This window comes from Protobothrops mucrosquamatus, unplaced genomic scaffold (assembly GCF_001527695.2).
Source record: "Protobothrops mucrosquamatus isolate PMUCROS unplaced genomic scaffold, P.Mucros_1.0 scaffold97, whole genome shotgun sequence".
Classification (NCBI taxonomy): Eukaryota; Metazoa; Chordata; class Lepidosauria; order Squamata; family Viperidae; genus Protobothrops; species Protobothrops mucrosquamatus.
Genome location: NW_015386472.1, coordinates 285,203 through 301,064, shown reverse-complemented (window position 1 = coordinate 301,064; position 15,862 = coordinate 285,203). Strand labels below are relative to the sequence as shown.

The 15,862-nt window shown below is 49.7% G+C and overlaps 2 protein-coding genes across 2 annotated transcripts in view; both read left to right on the top strand.

The window, feature by feature from the left end:
* The window catches only part of DIXDC1 (DIX domain containing 1), a 27,819-nt gene extending 19,911 nt beyond the window's left edge, over positions 1 to 7,908 (top strand). The window contains exons 8-20 of the mRNA XM_015812586.1: positions 110 to 199; positions 277 to 330; positions 695 to 745; positions 1,095 to 1,199; positions 1,508 to 1,561; positions 1,891 to 1,983; positions 2,166 to 2,237; positions 3,086 to 3,172; positions 3,339 to 3,500; positions 4,449 to 4,515; positions 5,744 to 5,852; positions 5,995 to 6,103; positions 7,828 to 7,908. Of these exons, the coding sequence (XP_015668072.1) occupies positions 110 to 199; positions 277 to 330; positions 695 to 745; positions 1,095 to 1,199; positions 1,508 to 1,561; positions 1,891 to 1,983; positions 2,166 to 2,237; positions 3,086 to 3,172; positions 3,339 to 3,500; positions 4,449 to 4,515; positions 5,744 to 5,852; positions 5,995 to 6,103; positions 7,828 to 7,908 (1,134 nt within the window). The remainder of the gene's footprint in view (positions 1 to 109; positions 200 to 276; positions 331 to 694; positions 746 to 1,094; positions 1,200 to 1,507; positions 1,562 to 1,890; positions 1,984 to 2,165; positions 2,238 to 3,085; positions 3,173 to 3,338; positions 3,501 to 4,448; positions 4,516 to 5,743; positions 5,853 to 5,994; positions 6,104 to 7,827) is intronic.
* A 3,952-nt stretch (positions 7,909 to 11,860) lies between these two features.
* The window catches only part of DLAT (dihydrolipoamide S-acetyltransferase), a 12,591-nt gene continuing 8,589 nt past the window's right edge, over positions 11,861 to 15,862 (top strand). Inside the window, exons 1-8 of the mRNA XM_015812572.1 lie at positions 11,861 to 11,875; positions 12,516 to 12,617; positions 12,879 to 13,003; positions 13,290 to 13,449; positions 13,914 to 14,040; positions 14,415 to 14,608; positions 15,285 to 15,414; positions 15,509 to 15,576. Of these exons, the coding sequence (XP_015668058.1) occupies positions 11,861 to 11,875; positions 12,516 to 12,617; positions 12,879 to 13,003; positions 13,290 to 13,449; positions 13,914 to 14,040; positions 14,415 to 14,608; positions 15,285 to 15,414; positions 15,509 to 15,576 (921 nt within the window). The remainder of the gene's footprint in view (positions 11,876 to 12,515; positions 12,618 to 12,878; positions 13,004 to 13,289; positions 13,450 to 13,913; positions 14,041 to 14,414; positions 14,609 to 15,284; positions 15,415 to 15,508; positions 15,577 to 15,862) is intronic.

The following is a 15,862-nucleotide window of genomic DNA, read 5'->3' as shown; positions in this document are numbered from 1 at the left end:
CCTTTACGTCTCTGGGTCTCCCAGAGAAGGTCGAATTTCCCGGGGGGTGTGTGTTTCCATGGAGCCGCCTGGCTGAGCGTGTGGCTCTTTGCCCTTCTTGTCCTGCCAGGCGTTGCTGCTGAACGGATCGCTGCCGGAGGACGAGCAGGAGCAGTCGCTGGGGCTTTGCAAGCAGGAAGCCAGTCCTGAAGAGCAGCTGGTGAGGCATTTCTCCCGACCCCCTTCCTGAACGGGCTGAGGGGGCACTGGGAAATAACGGCTCCCTTTGGCCTTTAGGTCATCCTCCGGAGCCGCCTGGATCAGAGTCTGGAGGAGAACCAGGACCTGAAGGTGAGCAACACCTGGAGACGGAAAAAGGGCTGCTCGAACCCTTTTAGGAAGCTGCTGCATCCAGAGGTGCCGGGACAGGAAGTCCTTAACATACGACTGTAATGAGGCCTGCCTGTTAACGGTTATTTGTCTGGACGGTTGTAAAATGAGTCAGTTACGTGACCAGACCAACCTGATTTTATGACTTTTTTGTGATGGCCTTAAAGCACATACATACTGTGGTTGTTAAGGCAACCGTTGGGTTCTGGGCGTTCTTGGCATCTGGCCTAAAGGGCAGCCAGGCTTGGGCGTGCAGAATTGACTGCAACCAGGATGTGGGGAGAAAGGAGCCGAACCCCCTCTCCTTTCTCTGGCTTCCTTGCAGAAGGAACTGCAGACGTGCAAGCAGGACAGCCGAAACCTGCAAGGTATCAAGGTGAGAAGGAACTTTTGCAAAGGAGAGGGTGAGGAAGGAAGCAGGCAACTTTGACGGTGGGAGGGGTCTCCAGAAGCCCTTGGGGGGCAAAATTAGACGGACATGCTACAGTCTAGGAAACAAGTAAAGTAAGGTCAGGCTAATGAAAGTATTGGGGTCCCCTCTTTAAAAAAAATAGCAGACGAGAAAGAGATGGAAATATCATTTCAAGCCCCGTGAAAAGCTGCAAATTTACCACTCTGCAGCATTGATAATGGGGGTGCTTGCAGCCTCAAATGGGGTGCGTTTGTTTGTTTGTTTGTTTGTTTGTTTGTTTCGTTCGTTCGTTTGTTTGTTTGTTTGTTTATAGGATGCCCTGCAGCAACGGCTGGCCCAGCAAGACACTCTGATGCTTCAGATCAAACAGGAGCTGCTGAGAGCAAATATGGACAAGGAGGAATTGCACAGCCAGAATGTGAGTGTGTCTTTTTGCGGTGTGCCAAACCAGCTGGCAGAGGGCAAGGGCTGCCTCTGGAGGCACGGGATCTGGGAGGGGCTTCCCTGGTGTCTCTGTGGGAAGGAGAAGAGGGGAGAGAGGTGGGATGGCCAGGAAGCCTCAGTTCCACTGCTGGGGAGGGAGGAGGGGGGCTGCTGGAAAGGGCCGGGTGGTCCCTGTTGCCTTGCAAAGGGCCAGAAAGGCAGGTTTCGGATCTGCTCCCAGATGCTTCAGCCTGGGGTTGTCAGCCATAGTCCCAACTCCGTGTTCGAATCTTGCTTGTGCAGGCTGATCTCCAGAGGAAGGTGGAAGAGCGGAACCGGCTTCTGGCAGAGTACAAGGTAGGGGGGTTTTACCTGGGGGAGGAGTGCCTTGGGAACTGCTGCCTCCCAGGTAACCAGGAAGTCCTTTCCTCTCGGCTTTCTGAGGCTCAGACCGTGGAGAATTCCCCACCAAGAGAGCCCAGGAGCAGAATTTGTAGCCCCTTGGGGGCCTCTTACTCCATCTTGATGACCCCAGTCGACGTTCTGCTCTTCCCCATCTTGGGGTAGCTGCCCCCCCCCAGCATCTGGCCAGCGAAGGACCCAAAGCAGCCCCTTGGTCCTGAGCTCGGCCCCAGACTGAGTCTCCTTTCCTGGCCGATGGCTCCCATCCTCCCTCTCTCTTCCAGAAAGAGCTAAGCCAGAAGGACCGGCTCCTGCACCAGCACCAGGCCAAGATGGAGGAGATGCTACACCAGCTCTCCGAGGCGGGCTATCAGCAGGTAGGGGCTCCCCCCATCTCCCCGTGTCCTCCTTCCCCTCCAATGGGAGGCGTGCTCTGCTGCTTTTATGCCCTTGCCAGCCGCCCAGAGTCCCTTTGGATAGTGAGACGAGCGGCATATAAATTTAATAAATAAAACTAATTAAACCGTGCCCATTGGCCGATCTGCCTCTTCCCTCCTAGGCCGAGTTGGAACGGGAGCTGCAGCATAAAGAGGCTTTGCTGGCTCGCTGCCTGAAGAAGGACGTGGAGGAGGTTTGTGGTGTTCCAGTGGGCCAGGGGCTCGCCTTTGCACTGACCTCTAATTGTGGAGCAGCGCACTAGAAGAGGGCGAGTCACAGGGACTCTTGACAGGGCCCATACCCTTAGTTTCCTTCTTTCTTTATCTCTGAAAGGAGAGGTATGCAGGCCAGCCAAGATGTTTTATTACCTAGCTTTATCTGCTAGAAGGGAGTGGGGTTTGTGGGGGGGAGGAGGAGGAGGAGCAGCAGCAGCAGCAGCAGCAGCAGCATGGGGTGATGATATAGGTAGTGATGATGTTATTTCAGTAGTGGTTTGATCTCCAAATGTCAACAAGACATTGATAATCTAAGGAAAATAGGACAAGCAAATCCTACTGATGATGTTACCTAGTCTGGTAACGAAACTTTCAGAAACCAAATTGAAACAAGCTTGGGGAGCAAGCCACTGCCAAAATCTAAAACCTGAGCTGCAGGTATTTTCTATTATTTCAAAGCGATGATGTTATCTAGATGGGCCATGAAACGTCTGCAAGAAAACAACCAAGCTCAGAGAGCCCCCAGGACCCCCCAGAGATGAGGTCAACCCTGAGTTACTTGGGGGAGGGGTGCGATAGACGGTTTGGGTCCCTGCCAATTTGCGGGATGCCCAGAATGGACTGGCGGAAGGGGCCTCCAGGTCAGCTCTGCTCCTTCGAAAGCTGCCCTTTTCTCAAACTGGGTCACCCGCAGAGTGTGGTGAGAGACGACGCTGGTTCTGCCAGCGCCTTGTAGCTTCTTAGCGAGGCTTGGGAGCGGCTGCTGGGTTTCCACCTGGCCTTTCCTGGCCTGGCCAACCAGCTTCCCTCCTCTCTTGCAAAGCAGGTGATTCTCTACGCCAGTCACAACTCTCAAAGCAATGGGTTCCTCCAGACTTTGGGGAAAGGAACGGCTTCCTCAACGCACAGAGGGGTATGTTCTGCTCTGACCCCAAGGCTTGGGGAGGGGAGGTCTTTCCCCAGACCTGGGGGGACCATCCTCAATTTTGCAAGCTTTGGGGGGGAGGGGTAGAGGAACTCTCGGAGCATTGGGATGGTGGCATCCACCACCTCCTGGTTTTTTGGACCTCTCCCGGCAGACCAGCGACCTGCAGCTGGTGCGGGAGGCCCTGCGCAGTTTGCGGAACAGCTTCAGCGGCCACGATCCCCAACACCACACCATTGACAGCCTGGAGCAGGGCATCTCCAGCTTGATGGAGAGGCTGCACCGCATGGAGATGCAGAAGAGGCAGGACAAGAGGGTAAGAAGCCATTGGTGGATGTGGTTGGGCCTCCCCACCCTTTGGGGAACTCATAATTTCCTTCCCATGTGTTCTCAGAAGCAGCCCTCACGCTGGGCTTAGGTGGGACACATAAGTGTCCTTGTGCTCTTGAGTCTCTTCTCCTGCCATGGAGGCGGCCATAAAGTCTACTTGAAGTCCATTACCCATGTGGAGGGTCTTCACAAAAGAGGTTCTGCTCTTGGCTTCTGGGACTGATCTGTCCAGCCACTTGGTGGGTCCTCTTCTCTCACCAGATCTCCTTCGTGCTGGAGCTGTGAAGGCAGCTCAGCTCCTGTCCTCAGGCAGTGTCTCAGTCTGAGGAGCTACAGGCCTTGCCTTCTCCCCAGTGCCCCTATTTCGCTCCTGTGGGGGTCCCTTTGAGCAGAGCTGTGTGGGTGCAACAACCCTCCATGGTGCCTTTGTTTCAAGCAGGGTCCTTCAATCAGGCCAACCCATCTTCTCTCCAGCGGCCCCATGTTGGGAGAGCCTCTTGGGTTTCTTCAGAGAGCATCCCGGAAGGACCACCCCAAGTGCTGAATTCTGCTCAGGGGACGTTCAGCTTAATCCAGAGTGCTGGGAACGTGCAGGAGGATTTCCAATCAGCCAGTGGTTATAGCTTCAGTGTAGCTGGGGCTACACTAGGCTCCTCTGGAAGAACTCCTGTCAAGCAATAAAAACCAGGTCATTGGCAAGCCTTGCACACTTAAAATAAGAGAAGGCTTTTGGTCAAATGGTTGCAGATGCCATCTGGATGCTTTTGATACACACACACACACACACACAGAGAGAGAGAGAGAGAGAGAGAGAGAGAGAGAGAGAGAGAGAGAGTACTTCTTGGGGTGAACTCAGGCCTGAGTGTTTCTCTGAAAGAGAGCAGGAAGAGGGTCCAAGGAGCCCATCTCTCGTCCATCTGCTTTCCTTGTCCAGGTCCGAGGGAAGTCGCCTGCAGGCCACGTGGGGAACGAATACCGAGAATCCTGGCCTTCCAATTCCAGTGAGTGCCGTTGCAGAGGGCAGTTCTCCTTCTCCATAGGGAAACGTCCTGCTTCAAGAGGCCCATAGGCCAGGGGTCCTGCGAATTATCCCTGTTTTGAAAAATGGGGCCGGCTTTCCCGCTCCCCTTGGCCGCTTGGACCCAGTTCTTCCTCTTTCTTAGCCCAAGCATGCCGGCTTTTAAGCAGCCTGCCTGGATCCTGTTACGAGCACAAAGGGAACAGCCACCTCTCTGGATATTGGGGCCTCCCGAACACCTAATTATAAGAGTAACTTTAATACATTGAAATATACCAGCCGCCTTCCAGGGACTCTGGGTGGTTTATGAACAATTAAAGCGTTTAAAAAGAAGGAAACAACACAAAACAATGTTAATTGGGGGATTTTCTGTTTTTAAATTTAAAAATAAGTAAGTAGCACTTAGCTACAGCTAGTCCTTGATTTACAACCACAGCTGAGCCCAAAATTTCTGTTGCTAAGGGAGACATTGGTTAATTGAGTTTTGCCTCATTTTACGAACTTTCTTGCCATGGTTGTTAAGTGAATCACTGCAGTAGTTAAGTTAGTAACACGGTTGCTAAGTGAATCTGGCTTCCCCCTTGCCTTTGCTTGTCAGAAGGTCACAATAGGGGATCACGTGACCCTGGGACATGTGACCGTCATAAATGTGAGCCAGTTGCCAAGCGTCTGAATTTTGATCACATGACTACGGGGATGCTGCGACGGTCGTAAGTGTGAAAAATGGTCCTAAGTCACTTTTTCTCAATGCCGTTGATGTAACTCTGAACTGCCACTAAATGAATTGCTGTAAATTGAGGACTCTGTGTATTCCAAAATGGGGCTGCAAAGTGGCTTCCTGAGAATAAGGCACCATCTAGTGATCACAGGTGGGAATGCAGCCTTGGGATCCCAAGTGAAGGATATTGGTTTCTTTCTAACCCAGCTCCCCCCTCTCCCCCCCTTTATAAAGGTGCCACATAACCCCCCCCCCCCTTTCTTCACCCAACTGTCCCTCAAACGGCCCCTTTTACAATCTCCTTTTTTTAGCTCGGGATGGAAGTTCAAGAGCTGGCCAGCCACAGGAAGGACAGTTTCTCCAATCCATCTCTCTTAGTCCAGGGAGAACAAATCTGGCCTGTTGGATTAAACAAGGCTGCAGGGTGTGTGTGTGTGAAAAGAAAGTGGGGTCACCGCCTGGCGGGGCTCAGCCTGTCTTCTCCTCTTTGCAGAACTGCCTCATTCTCACAGCACCCCAGCTGTGAGCAGCGGCGCCTGCACCAAGGTGCTGTATTTCACCGATCGCTCCCTCACCCCCTTCATGGTCAGCATTCCCAAGAGGTAAGCCAGCAGCCCCCCTCCAATCCCCATAACCCCAACCCCAGATCCTCTTTCCAGGACCCCCGAGTGGGTGTCTCCAAGGGATTCCCCTCCCAGCATGAAGGTGGTAGCTGTGCCCTTCCTCTCCCCTCGTGCATTGCAGGCTGGGGGAAGTGACTCTAAGGGACTTCAAAGCGGCTATCGATCGGGATGGGACGCACCGGTACCACTTCAAAGCTCTGGATCCGGAGTTTGGGACTGTCAAAGAGGAGGTAAGGGCGCACCCGGCAGGCGCGGGAAGCAAGAACGACACCGGTAAATGCCCATAGTATAGGTAGTCCTCGACTTAACAACAGTTCATTTAGTGACTGTTTGAAGTTACAACAGCACTGGACAAAGTGACTTACGACCATTTTTCACACTTGCAACCGTTGCAGCATCCTCCTGGTCATGTGATTTACATTCAGATGCTTGACAGCTGGTTCATATTTATGATGGGGTCACGTGCAGCGTCCCGGGGGGGGGTGTCATGCGATCCCCTTTAGCGACCTCCTGACAAGCAAAGTCAATGGGGGGAGCCAGGTTTCCTTAACAGCCATGTTGCTAACTTAACAACTGCAGCGATTCTCTTAACAAGTGTGGCGAGAAAGGTCACAAAATGGGGCCAAACTCACTTCACAACTGTCTCCCTTAGCAACATAAATTTGGAGCTGAATTGTGGACCGTACGTTGAGGACTAGCTGTGGTTTCTTTATTGCTGTCCGCCCGTGGACAGAATCTTGCCAGAGTGAAGCGTGCTCTGCGTAGTTATCTGATAAATGCTGTGAAGGATTTAAGGGGGATCCTTTCTGTGCAGCTCCTGCCTGGCAATGAAGAGGGAGGTTTGCTTTGTCCCCCCCCCCCCCCGAGCCCCAGATTCTACCCACCAGCATCTTTTCTGTGGGCTGCAGAAGTTGTCCTACACCACGATGGGATGTTTCTTCTCCCTGGAAATGCTGGCGTTTGGCTCTCACCGGTGGAGCGAAAGCCAAGGGGCAGGAAAGTGTGTGTGTGTGTGTGTGTGTGTACGTACGTACGTACGTGTGTGCTCATATGCGTGTGTGAGCATGAAAAAAAATCACACCCTGCAGCCCTGAACAACAAGAACGTCCCAGTAAGCTAGAAAAGTGGGTCAGCTCTGTTTTTCCCTCGAGTGGTGTGAGTTTTGAGTTCTCACTTGTCATGTTCAGAGTGAGATTTGGTTTCTCAAGAATTGTGGTGACAACCTCGGGGCCTGTCCTAGAAACGCTGAAGAGGAGATTTCAGGCCAGTTCCCAGTTAGAGGCAGGCGACCCCTGGGCTGTTTCTAGTCACCATCTTTTAATCAAGGCTTTAATCAAGGTTTGTATGTTTCAGTCGAACAGCTAGTCCTCAATGTACGACCACAATTGAGCCCAACATTTATGTGGCTAAGTGAGACAGTTGTTAAGTGAGTTTTGCCCCGTTTTACAACCTTTCTTGCCACAATTGTTAAGTGAATCCCTGCAGTTGTTCAGAGATTTAGTTAGTTACACAGTGGTTAAGTGAATCTGGCTCCCTCATTGGTTTTTGCTTGTGAGGAGGTCGCAAAAGGGGGGTCACGTGACCCCGGGGCACAGCAAGGGTCATAAATACATGTCAGCTGCCAAGCAGCTGAATTTTGATCATGTGACCATAGGGATGCTGCAATGGTCATAAGTCACTTTTTTCAGTGCCGTTGTAACTTTGAACGGTCACTAAATGGACTGTTGTAGGTCAAGGACTACCTGTAGTTTATAAATTAGATGGTTGGATAGATGGACCTTAACCTTGACAACTTTAACAAGTTGTTAAGAACTCCCAGAGTTCCTCAGCCAGCTGGGGAAAACTGGGAGTTGAAGTCCACCCATCTTAAGATTGTCAAGATTGAGAAACGCTGCTGTGGATGGATGGATGGATGGATGGATAAATAAGGTCCTTCTCTTTGATTTTCATGTAGGTTTTCCATGATGACGATCTTATTCCTGGATGGGAGGGCAAGATTGTGGCTTGGGTGGAAGAGGACCATGGGGAGAACTAAAATCTTTGCTGTCGGCTGCTGGATGTGCCAGATGCTCACCAAAAAAACCCCCACCCCTCACACCAATGATATGTGTGATTTAAACTGCCAAAAGAAAGGAACCGTGATGAACTTTGGCTTCAAGGAAGGATGTCCGTCACCTTATAACCAAATACGGTCCCTTTCAACCGTTCCAACACACTGCCTCTCTATTTGGTCAGGGATGGTCCTAAAAGACTTCTTGCTGCTTTTGATCATCTGGAGAAGTTCGGTCAACGATGGACAGCATTAGGAGTAAGATTTGCACATTTGTGATGGCCAAAACTAGGAACTCTTTTCCAGCACTGTTGTAGCTCTCTTGCCAGCCAATTTTTTCAACGAACTCTGTACCCAGGCCACATCAGGCACCAACAAGATCTCCTTCAGAGATCCAGTGGTTTGTGGTCCAGATAAAAGATCCAATCAACAGCATTGTGTTGGAAAAGGCCAGGATTGTTACATTTGCTTTTATCATTTTGCATTCTGGTCTTGAAACTGTCCCTACTTTATTTGAGGGTCTGTGTGAAAAAGATTGCTACCCGCTGCTTCCCTGCCCAGGTTCCCCTTCTGGCTTTGCCTGGGGAAAAGACCCCAAGCTCCCCACCTTTGCTTTTCCAGGGTTGTATTGGCACCACGTGATCTTCTCTGCCCTACTTTCCTTCTGGATGCTCTTTAATTAATTCATCACCAGCAGCCTCAGAGGAAAGGCTGATCCCTCTGGTTTCCCCATAGTTTGGTCTGAATTTGGCATTGATTTTTCCACAATGGCTAATTTCAGTCTGCCTTATCAGCTGAGATGGGTAGATAAGATGGGTGGGATGCGAGATAAATGTTCACAAAGGGTTGCAGCAAGATTCCTGGAAGGTCTGTGAGCAGAAAGCGGGCAAAACTCCAGGCCCTTCTTTATGGGCTGAAGCTTTTGCGCACAACTCCAGCAACTGTCAAGTAGTCTTTCCCCTTTTGCCCTGCTGACAGCAAGAAGGTCATCTGCCTGGTGGGCCTCAAGCAGAATTTAATTTAGGCCCCCAATGCTCACCCCACCACCCGTTTGCAATGGTCTGCAAAACTGGTGGTTCAGCCCTTGGAACCATCAGCCGGCTGGGTGATCTTAGCCACTCTGGAAAGAATTTTGCACCAGTCGGACTTCAGACATAAATAGGACAGATGCATCAACTTTATGGACTACTGAGTTTGTATAGAGGTTGGAGATAAATGCTCTAACGGAGTGAATTATTCATTCTTAGCTTTATAGAGAAAGCAGGCCTGGACAGGTTGAGTGTTTTAAGGGGGAATATTTTGATGCACAAAGTGTTTGCCATTATTCTATACAAGCCTCAGTTCCTTAGGAGCCAGTCAGTAGACCGAAGTCACCACAAGTGAAGAGTTACCTAGGTAGGTGTCTATAAGAGGCCATCATGATGTCATGAGTGTGACATCACCTGCCCACCCATGCAGAAGTCTGTGATAACAGGGTACCTTTTTCTTCTACACTCTCTTCCTGATTTTTGTGCTCGAAAATGCTGAATTAGGAGTGGGAAGTATCCCCTTTGCATATCTTGTGCAACCAAACGCCTCAGCTCTGCTTGAATGAAAAATGGGGCCCAGTGAAAGCCAGAATTTGCTTTAGTGTTGCTGCTTTGCTGCTCGCCATTCCATCTTTCCTAACGTTGCAGCACCAGGCTCCGAAGCCTCGTAGCTGCTTGTGTGCACCAGCCATCGGAAGGACCGTCTGTCTGTATGTCCAGCCGTCTTCTATGTCCTTCTTGCGGAAGGCTGAAAGTCAAAAACAAATCGTGTCTTTGATCATTTTATAGATTTCCACACATCTGTTGGGTAAACTTGTTCCTGTTTCTTGGAATTACTTTATATTGCTTTACATCATTGTTGAACAAGGACAGTGTATATTTTTATACCAGCGTGAGTGCTGTTTTTTCCTGTATATTTCTGAATATTGTATTTTATCCATATTTCTAGGAAATGCAGAAAGGCTTTATACATGCCTTTTGTTAATGCCAACACACCTGGTTCCCATAATTAGCTTTATTTTGCTATGAAGGTATATCTTAAGTCCGCAGTGGTTTTCTATTTTACTTGCTTGTTGCAAAGATAAGATTTGTATGTTGTTTGTCCTATTGTGTCCTCTGTGTACAGACAGAACGGGCCTTTTGAAAGCCTGTGTTTGTATTTGCAGTTACACTTTGAGTGTATCCTATTATAGGAATTTTAAAGTTGGCTTCTGAGAGAACAGTGGATGAGGGATGTCATTCCTGAAAAAAATACTTTTTTTTGTGACTGGTTTGACTGTTGCATGAATTTAGTGGGTTGCAAAGAGATTGCATGGAATTATAGTTACTTTAAAAAAGAATTTATTTCCGCAAGAGATGTGCTTTAAAGTTAAAATTGTACATTTTTTTAAAAGAACATATTTTATTTAAATTTAATTAAGACATCTTTATCACAAGGGCTCATCGCCAGACATGGGAAAATAGAGGTCAAAGAAGTGTAAAAGTGTTTTTATGACCGGATTGGCATCTTTTGCTTCCATAAAACTAATTTCATTTTTTAAAATCTGTTATCTCTGAACTTTGTCCCTGAAATAACATAAACAGTGTTGCATTACCGGTTCCAGGATCATTTTTTTCTCCCTTGGCACCATCCCCAACCTGTTTGCTCTTGAGATGGCTTGGATTGGAGCAGATCTTAATCCTAGGGCTCACCTGGTTGAGGATTATGGGATTTTTATCCAGCAGGAGAGCAGGCCTAGGGAGTCTGTCCTACCCAGGATGTCTAACCTTGGCAACTTTTAAGACCTGACAACTTCCAGCTCCCAGAAACGGAGCAGAAAAGCAACCATAACCAAGCTCAACCCTTGCATTTTTCATTCAGGAGTTTTCCAACCTGTGACTCATTATGCAGAGGGGAGAGAGCAGATTCCCAGCCCCAAGTGTGTGTGTGTGTGTGGGGGGGATGTTTTCCCATAGGGCAAGACAATAACCAGAAAGCTGAGTCTCAGCCTGTGATGTTATTTCCTGTACAGTTTGTTTAGTGACCTTTCAAAATTACAACAGCACTGGAAAAAGCAATGACTGTTTTTCAGATTCACGACCTTTGCAGCATCCCCTGTGGTCGTGTGATCCAAATTCAGACACTTGGCAACTGGCTCGTATTTATGACGGTTGCAGCATCCTGGGATCATGTGATCCTGCTTTGTGACCTGACAAGCAAAATCAATGGGGAAGCCAGATTCACTTAACAACGTGTGATGACTGCAGTGATTCACTTAACAACTGTGGCAAGAAAGGTCGTACAATGGGGCAAAACTCGCTCAACAAATGTCTCCGTTAACAACAAATGTTGCCGTCCAAGGAGGAGCAGCGGCGCTGGGCTCCCAACCCCCCAAAGGGATCCCCGATCCAAAGGAATCCAAAAGAGATGCAGGCTCCGCGGATTGCTTGGGGAGGGCGCTCCGGGGTGGGCGCGAAAGGGGGCGCAGAGCCCACCATGCAAAGAGATTCCCCCCCTTTCTTGGAAGGGACCCCTCCTTGGATGCATTTGGGTCCGGCGCAAACCGGGGAAGGGCTGCACCGGAGCCCGGCCTGCAGCCCCCGACACAGCACGAAACCCACCTGCCCCCTCCCCTTTTTGCGCAGACCCGCCCCGCTGCGAAGCGCCGCAAAGGCAGCTCCGTCCGCAGCAGCAGCGGCCACGTGCAGCCTCGGGGAGCAGAGCGCATGCGCGGCCTGGGAGGTCGCCTCGGGTCAGGCCGCGCCGGCCGAAGCCCCGCCCCCTCCGCGCGCTGCTTGACGGCCCTTTTGCGACGCCGTCGCGCGACGCCCCGCGCTGCCCGCCCGGGGGGAGAAGGGAGGTCACCCGCCCGCCCTCCGCCTGACAGGACCGCTGCTCCGCCGCCGCCGCTGCCGCCGCTCGGACCGGGATGTGGCGGGTGCTGGTCAGGCGTCTGTGGCAGGGCGCGGCCCCGCGGGGGGCTCGGCTGCCGGGCGCGCGCGNCCCCCTGCCTTATTTACCTGAGGGGGCCTTTTCGCCTGGAATAAGGGGAAGGGGGGTCTAAGGGGGTCTCGTCCCGGCTTCCCCTCTGGATGGGGCCTGGGTGGGGGGTGGGGTGGGGGTTCCCATGGGTGACTTTGATGCTGAAATCCCCCATCCTCCCCTCAGGAGCCCACTCTGCCACCCCCGAGCATCCCTCCCCTTGAGGGGCCTGGAGCGCCTTCATGCCCGGCTGCTTCTCCCCCTGTGGAGCCCCGAGGGGGTTCTGGAGATCTCCTGCAGGGGGAAGGGGCTGTGGCAATAAAGGAGACTATTTGCAGCTCAGGGTTGAAATGAGGAGTTCCTGGGTGCTCCCTGAGCTTGGAAGGGGCTGGGTCTAATCAATGGAAACTCATCAAGGAGAGACCCAACCTGGAATTAATTAATTCCTGACAGTGAGAACAATTAACCAGCCGAATGACTTGCCTCCAGAAGTTGTGGGTGCTCCATCACTGGAGGTTGAGCAGGGGGCTGGACTAGAAGACCTCAAAGGTCCCTTCCAGCTCTGCCGTTCTGTGATTCTTCATCCCTTGCTTCCTCCACAGGTGCCTTTGCCCGCCCTCTCCCCCACCATGCAGATGGGGACCATTGCGCGTTGGGAGAAGAAAGAGGGGGAGAAGATCAACGAGGGAGACTTGATTGCAGAGGTATTTTGAAAGGGCGGAAGCGGAAGCTTTCCTGCCAGGCTGATGGGATGGTTGGGAATTTGACCCTCATTTGTCACCTTTCCTGATAGGTTTTTGAATTAGCAACATTGTGCAGGCGACTCTGCATTTTTACTCTGCTAACACTTTTTTTGTCACTCTTCGTGACTGATATGGGAGGTAGAACTTGACTTTGGACAGGATTGCTTGACAGTGTACAGTTGTGAAATGTATTTCAGGGAAATTGTTGTGTGTGTGTTAAAGGTAGAGACAGACAAAGCAACGGTGGGGTTTGAGAGCATGGAAGAATGCTACCTGGCCAAGATCCTGGTCCCCGAAGGAACGCGGGATGTTCCCATTGGATCCATCATCTGCATCACTGTGGACAAGTGAGTCACACTAGGCAGGTTCCCAATATCTTTTACTTCCTTCATTTTTCTTTCTCCCCCATAATTATTACAATTTAAAAAAACCTCTCCCACCACCACAACTTCTCCCTTTAAAGGTGCCCGTCTTTCTATTGAGTTAATGTTCTTTTTGAACAGCAAACATGTCCTGGGTCTTGTGTGGTCTTGCTTCCCATCTTTTGGGTTTAAGGCTTGAGTGGGTTCCTGATTGCAGTGTTAGAGGACTGCCATCCCTTGATAGTGGCTTATGGTTCCTTCCTTCTTTTAGGCCTGAACTTATTGGCGCCTTCAAGGATTATACTTTGGATTCAGCAGCTGCCACCCCATCAGCCTCGGTACCACCCCCACCTCCTCCAGCTGCTCCCCCCAAACCAGCAGCTCAGCCATCTGCACAAGCTCCAGGCAGCTCCTATCCTCCCCATATGCAAGTACGACCCACCTCCCAGTTTGCATTCTTTTCTTGCCCACTTTCCTTATGGCACATTTTAGCTTTAGACCCCTTCATAACCCCCAGACTCAGTGCCTGCTGTGAGCCTCATTTGCTGAGGGAGCAAGAGAGCACACGGGCTGATTTGATGGATCTGAAGGCCTAGTGGATGATTCCATTGTCCAGGCACGGATGGAACTTCCAGTATCTGTTGAGTGACTTTGATTCTGGCTGTGAACATTGAAACTCAGAATTCAGATGCACTGGTTATATAATCAGAATGTTCCTTTGCATGATGCTCATGCTTCTCTTCTTCAGAGGAATTTTTTGTTTGGTTAAAGGTCCGCAGTGCATTTTATCTTTTTTTTATTCTTTGTAACAGAGGCAAAGAAGGGCAAATGTTGACTGGTAATGCTGGATTTTGAAATGCATATCAATGCAGTGCTGCCTTTTCCACTCTCCTAGATTCTTCTTCCTGCCCTCTCTCCTACAATGACAATGGGCACCGTGCAGAGGTGGGAAAAGAAGGTTGGCGAGAAGCTGAGCGAAGGAGATTTATTGGCAGAAATTGAGACAGACAAAGCAACAATAGGTGAGAATTTCTCCATCCTCAACAACAAAATCTTTGTGGGAGGCTTTGCTGTTTGCTTTTCTTACAGGATGAGCAAAATGGACAAGATCCCCTTTTTCATCCTTACAACATTAGATAACAGCACCGGATAATACTGCCAGAGCAATATTTGAAACATTATTCATTTGCCTTGTAAAGGTTAGATATTTGCCCCCCCCCCCCCAAAAAAAGTTCCAGATTATTTGCCTTGCAGGTGGCATCTCCCTATTTCCTAATTTCATCGATGGTTTGTCGGTGATCCTGTTTGCTGGAATGCCTGATGATTTATTCCATCTCCAAGCTTGGTCGATTCTTTTCCCTCCCAAAGTGCTTATTTTTCTCTCTCTACTTTGCAGGCTTTGAAGTGCAAGAAGAAGGTTACCTGGCAAAGATCTTGATACCAGAAGGCACCCGAGACGTCCCCTTGGGAACCGTTCTCTGTATCATTGTGGAGAAGGAATCGGACATTCCTGCTTTTGCAGACTACAGAGATGTTGGGATCGCTGATATCAAACCTCCCGTGTCCCCACCGCCTCTGCCCCCAAGCCCAGTACGAGCAACCTCCAGAAGGAGACCTCGGGAGGGAAAGCGAAGTGGTGGTGGGGTGCCCAGCTGGTTTCTCAGAGCCCCAGGGAGATTTCAGCTTCCTCTTGGGCAGGAGACTTTCTTAGCTGGAAGTGGCCTCTAGACATTCATTCATTTATTCATAAAATGTATTGGTCACCCATCTTACCACAAGGTAGCTCCCAGCAGCTATAATAAAAGATATTATATATATATTAAAAACATAACACTCACAAATGTTATTAATCCTTTACAAAGGAAGTGCAGGACTGTTCCTATGCCTTCTTTACCTAAAAAAAAAAGAAAATCTCTCTGTAAAAAACTACCTAATAAAAAGGCTACTTACCAGTTTAAAGAAAACATATCAGGGTGGTGGTGAAGCTTCTATTGGGTGGCAGAGAGACTTTTAGAGAGTTTGGACTGAATACATTTAACAAATAATAAATAAGCGGGCTTTCCTGGCCTGCTCCCACTAGCACTCGTGAGTTTTGACTATGTGTGAATATCGTCCTGCCGTAGTCCTGTTGTATGGAGGACTAAAGGTGATTAATGCCACATGCTAGGCGTACGTTCATGGATGCAGCAGTCAAATGAACTTGGGATGGTGGAGAATTTCCAACAGGGTCCATCTTGAGAACTCTTCTGTCCTTTTATTTCTTAAGGCAGCAGCTGTTTCAGCCCAGCCTGTTGCCTCTCCGGTCAAGACTCCTGCACATAAAGGGAGGATAATAGTGAGCCCTCTGGCAAAGAAATTAGCCGCAGAGAGAGGAATCGATCTCTCGCAGGTGAAAGGTGAGCAACATCTTTTCCGAGGCCTCGTCAGCCATCGCCTAAAATGGTTTAATTTCTTGTTGGGTAAGAAGATCTTCCTTGTACGTCTCATCAGGTACAGGGCCAGAGGGACGGATCACAAAGAAGGACATTGACTCATTCGTGCCATCTAAAGTTGCCCCGGTGAGTAGCACGTTGGTTCTGCTGTGTAGCAGGAACGTATCTGCAGAGGGTTGCCTGAGTTAGGATCTGATTTGGGGAAACTTCATCCTATTATTATTATTATTATTATTATTAATTGCATTTATATCCCGCCCTTCTCCTTTCGGACTCAGGGCGGCTGACAGATGATAAAAAGCTAACATAAATACATATTACACCTAATTAAAATTTAATTAAAACGAAATATTTGAAAGTGTCCAATTAAAAGTAATTAAAACCCCTATAAAATCCCCTAGGCCAGTCCCGC